The following is a 4,243-nucleotide window of genomic DNA, read 5'->3' on the forward strand; positions in this document are numbered from 1 at the left end:
TTTTTATAGATTTCAATTGCATAATTAAGCAAGAAAAATTAAGTGTAAGAGAAGCTATGGAATGTCCTAACGATAAAAAGATCATACTCAAATTCAACAGCAAACTGCAACCAATGGGAGACGAAGATGAATTGTGAGAAAAGTTGGCATATGATTACCACTAAAGACAAGGTTTATAACGAATATGTAAAGATAAAAATTTATAGCATTGTTGAATTAAATCTATTTCGTTTGAGAATTATTAACAAATTGAACTTATCTTTGCAGCAAATTTTTCACTTTAATGAGGATAATGAAGGAACTATCAAAAAAATATTTTAAAAAATATGAAAAAGTCTTGGAAGGATATAAGGCTGAGGTTGTATGATGCTTATTGTAACTCAACATTAATGCAGAATAAAATATTGAGAATCACCCACCAGAAATTAATAGAGAGTATTGAAGATGGTTCCTTGGATATCGCAATAAATCTGAGACATGGGTAAAATGTAGTATATCATTTGTAGCACAAAAATTCTATTTATTATACATTGAGTTTTTTTAAACCAGTTTCTAATCGCCTTTTAATTCTGATAGACTAACAGGAGAAGTACAGGAAAAATGCGATGAATCGATCGAAACAAAAATATACTCACACTGGCGGTTCGAAAAGTTTGGCAAGGCGGAGGGAAGAAGAGGTAAATTACGTTTGAATTCACTCTTTGAACTATCTCTACACCTACGTTTTTCTTAAATGTATGGAATACAGTAATGGCATAAACTATGTTGTTACAGTTGGAACAATAAGGGAGGAGAGTCGGTAGAGGAGAGTTATGGACCAAAGTGTACAAAAGAAAAGATGACTCTATATCAATGATGAAGCAAGAGGAATTGGTGTATGTACTACTTTTTGGGTTGAAAGTGTATTATCGTATGGATTTGGATCTTCTAAAGTTTGAATTTTACTTTAAAGAGTAAAGTGTGATCTCTCACCATTGATTTGTTTATCTTTCATATATATTCTTGGTCCCACTTATAAAATTAATAGTGAGAGATTACACTTTACTCTCTAAAGTGAAATTCAAACTTTAGAGGATTCAAATCTTTATCGTATTGGTATGCTCGCCTATTCATATATTTGCTGATTTATATTTCTTGGAAGTGATAAAGTATTTAAATAGCACATATAGAAAGAATGAGATTTCTAAATTTATAGATGATAGATAAATCCATTTTATTCAAAAATATACATGCAATTATAATACTCTTATAGAGTTGTATTGCTTGAATGTAATTTTACTGAGCTGAAAGTCATGCAGTTAATCATCCTATTTGGCATATTCTTGACATGAGATTGACCAATCAATAATTATTAATTCTATTTGTTGATTTATGTCTATAGGAAAGGATTGACGAGATTGAGCAACATGATTAGTCTTCTAAAGTGTTGTCTCAAAATGATTTGTTTGATCAAGTTTTTAGAAAAGAGAAATTGGGTAGAGTGCGTGGCATGTGTTTCGGACCGACTTCTAATCAACTCTTCGATTCGAATTTGCATCTGCCGAACAACGGAGTTCAAGTAGAGGAGATCTAGAGGAAGCTGCTTGACCTACAGTCAAAGCTGGAAGCCAAAAAATTGAAAAAAAAAAGGCAATGGAGGATGAAGTAACAACAGAAAAGAAAAAGCGGCAAGCAATAGAGAGTGCTATAAGATATCTATTTCAACAATAGCGTAAAAAATTGACACCAAACATCGTTGCGAGGATGAATTTCATGAATGGATAGAGTGAAAAATAAAATATTAGGATTTGAATTATCTTGATTTGAAATAATTTTTTTTTAATTTGACTATACAAATTTTAGTAAAAGATTTATTCTATTGATATTTTTATAAATATATTATTTTATTTTACAGTTTATTTTTTTGTTTTTGTCACAAATTTATATTCAATAGACAGAAACTATTAAGATTTAAAATCTTCAAAAAATAAAAAAAAGCGTTAAAAAAATATCTATAATATTTAAAAAAATCTGCAAATTTAAAAAAAAAATCCAAATGGACTTGGATTTGAAGGACTTGAAAAATATCACATTGTTTGCTGTCGATAAGGTTGTGGTCACGAAGGCATGAACGTTACGCTTAACGAACAAATGATAAATATTAAATAACATCCGAAAAAAGAGAAGAAAATTTAAATATCTTAAACCAAACATTGCTAATGCCTTTTTAGTACATTTTCATTCAGGTTGCTGATGAGTGAACCTGGGTAGCTATTGCAGCCAAATAATGCATATACATTCCTAAAAAACTTTCAGAATTATGAATGCTTTCACACAATTACTTGAACTATGTTTATTCTGCTTAGTTTCACATCGAATCATCGAATGTGCCTAGCACTTATCAAAACTGCATTTTTTTTCCCACCTTTGCCACTTTTGAAAAATCTATTAAACCAAATTACCACTACATATATAATATAGTGTTAGCCAAAGAATCCAACAGCTATTTACACAATTGCCCTTTCCTACACTAAAACCACAAGGCCTTGACAATGACAATGCATGACATCTTTTCATTCTCTGAATCCGAATCCAAATTGCTGATTCGGGTATCCGAATCCGAATGAGTCACCCGAACTCGACAAATACCGGTGGGTGAATACATTCGAATTCTGTTGAAATAACCCGAAATTCTCATCAATCCGCTGGGTCCTGATGCCGCTCTGGACTTCCTCCTCCGTCGGGTTACCCGGCACAACCATTGTGTTGACGTGGCAGAACTGTGACGCGGAGGGGACATATAGGTCATTTCCATCGTAACTTGTCATCCCCTGAGTTTGGCTCCCGAACTCAGGGACCGAGTCGAGACCCCCCGAGTTGACCCAGTCCGGGAAATTATTGCCTGTGCCGCCAAGGGTGAGCTTTTCTTCGTGCTGCAGCGAGTTAACCCGCGGTAAGGCGAAGCACCGGTCGTCGATCTCCGGCAATTCGAGCATGTCGTCGATGTGAGACGATGAAGAAGGAGACGATCCATTGCTCCATTCTTTGCTCGTAAAGCTTGGCATATTGACTTTTTGCGATGAGCTCAAGTTCTTCTTGTATATCCGACACAAAACCCAATCATCTAGCTGCAAATTAAAACACCAATATTCATAAAACAAATGTTAATACTCATTGAAAATATATTTTTTAAATGATATATAATACTTCTGATCGAATAATGTTGTACCTTGGTGCTGCCGAGGCTCTTTTGAGAACCGTTGAGGAGACGGTACTCGTGCATGATCCAGTTTGTTTTGGTGCCTTTGGGTGCTTTGCCAATGTAGAAAACAAGTGCTTTCTTGATTCCAACTTTTCTGCCTTCGGTAGTGATTACTTTATCTGTTCCTGTGGCTTTCCAGTACCCAGAGCCAGCAACCCTGTTCGGTCGCGAACCGTTCGGATACTTTCTATCCCTGGGGCTGAAAAAGTACCATTCTTTCTCCCCAAATATTGCTTTACCTGCACAAAAAGAACCCAAATAAATAAACTTCATGCTCTCAATCACAGAAATAATGTCATTATCCCTTATCAAATATATACCTGGGAGGATCCAAGGGTCGAATTTATACAAATCGATTTCCGCGATGATAGGAAGTGAGAAATGGTTGCCAGCAACCTTGCGACATAGGTACTGAACAAGAAGCTCCTCATCTGTGGGGTAAAATCTAAAACCAGGAGGTAAGCTCAATTGAGAGAGAGGATCCTTCTCTGGAACTCCCATTATGCTAAAACTTTTTTCGTTTCTTGAACTCTTTTCCTTCCTCTGTTTTTATTTTTATAAGGGTTTTCTATTATTTCTTCATGAAACGGAAGAGATGGCTGTTATTTATAAAGGAACAGAGCATGAAGACAAAATAAGGGAAATCATTTAGTCGAAGAATTGGGTGGCGGGACCCACTAGAGTATCGGCGTCTGAGAAGCTGCCACGTTTCAGTTTGGCAAGATCACTACGCGGACAACCTTATCTGCTTCTTGTACGGTCCTTAGGCTGCGCCGGATTCGATTCAATGAATAGTTTTACACTGTAGTATGATATGATATGAAACACTTTAAATTTTAGTACTTTATTAATCATGCCTAATTTTTTGATTGCGTGTATTCTATAAACTATAAATTAGATTTTTTATGAACTATAAAATGGAGTTATAATAAACAAGAAATTATAAGTATGATTTATTTATCAAATTAATGTGAAAAAGTCATATAATGTTTTGGAAGTAGG

At 34.7% G+C, this 4,243-nt stretch overlaps 1 protein-coding gene across 2 annotated transcripts; it reads right to left on the minus strand.

Moving 5' to 3' along the window:
- Positions 1 to 2,157: 2,157 nt before the first annotated feature.
- On the minus strand, positions 2,158 to 3,830 carry LOC130969641 (NAC domain-containing protein 72-like). Of its 2 annotated transcripts, XM_057895471.1 has the most exons (3): positions 3,562 to 3,829; positions 3,209 to 3,480; positions 2,158 to 3,107 (listed from the first exon to the last, which is right to left on the minus strand). In XM_057895471.1, the coding sequence occupies exons 1-3, from the start codon at positions 3,740 to 3,742 to the stop codon at positions 2,553 to 2,555; spliced, it is 1,008 nt and encodes a 335-aa protein (XP_057751454.1). In that variant the 5' UTR covers positions 3,743 to 3,829; the 3' UTR covers positions 2,158 to 2,552. The 2 variants fall into 2 exon arrangements, with proteins under 2 accessions (XP_057751454.1, XP_057751453.1); XM_057895470.1 differs by having other exon boundaries at positions 3,209 to 3,830.
- Between the last annotated feature and the right edge of the window lie 413 nt (positions 3,831 to 4,243).

Source organism: Arachis stenosperma, chromosome 3, assembly GCF_014773155.1.
Source record: "Arachis stenosperma cultivar V10309 chromosome 3, arast.V10309.gnm1.PFL2, whole genome shotgun sequence".
Classification (NCBI taxonomy): domain Eukaryota; kingdom Viridiplantae; phylum Streptophyta; class Magnoliopsida; order Fabales; family Fabaceae; genus Arachis; species Arachis stenosperma.

What these genes read in the sequence shown, in the direction of transcription:
- LOC130969641 (XM_057895470.1), bottom strand. Translation starts at nt 3,742, where the DNA reads ATGGGAGTTCCAGAGAAGGATCCTCTCTCTCAATTGAGCTTACCTCCT. An exon ending in AGAGCCTCGGCAGCACCAAG is followed by an intron (nt 3,108 to 3,208) that starts GTACAACATTAT and finishes TTTAATTTGCAG; the next exon opens with CTAGATGATTGGGTTTTGTG.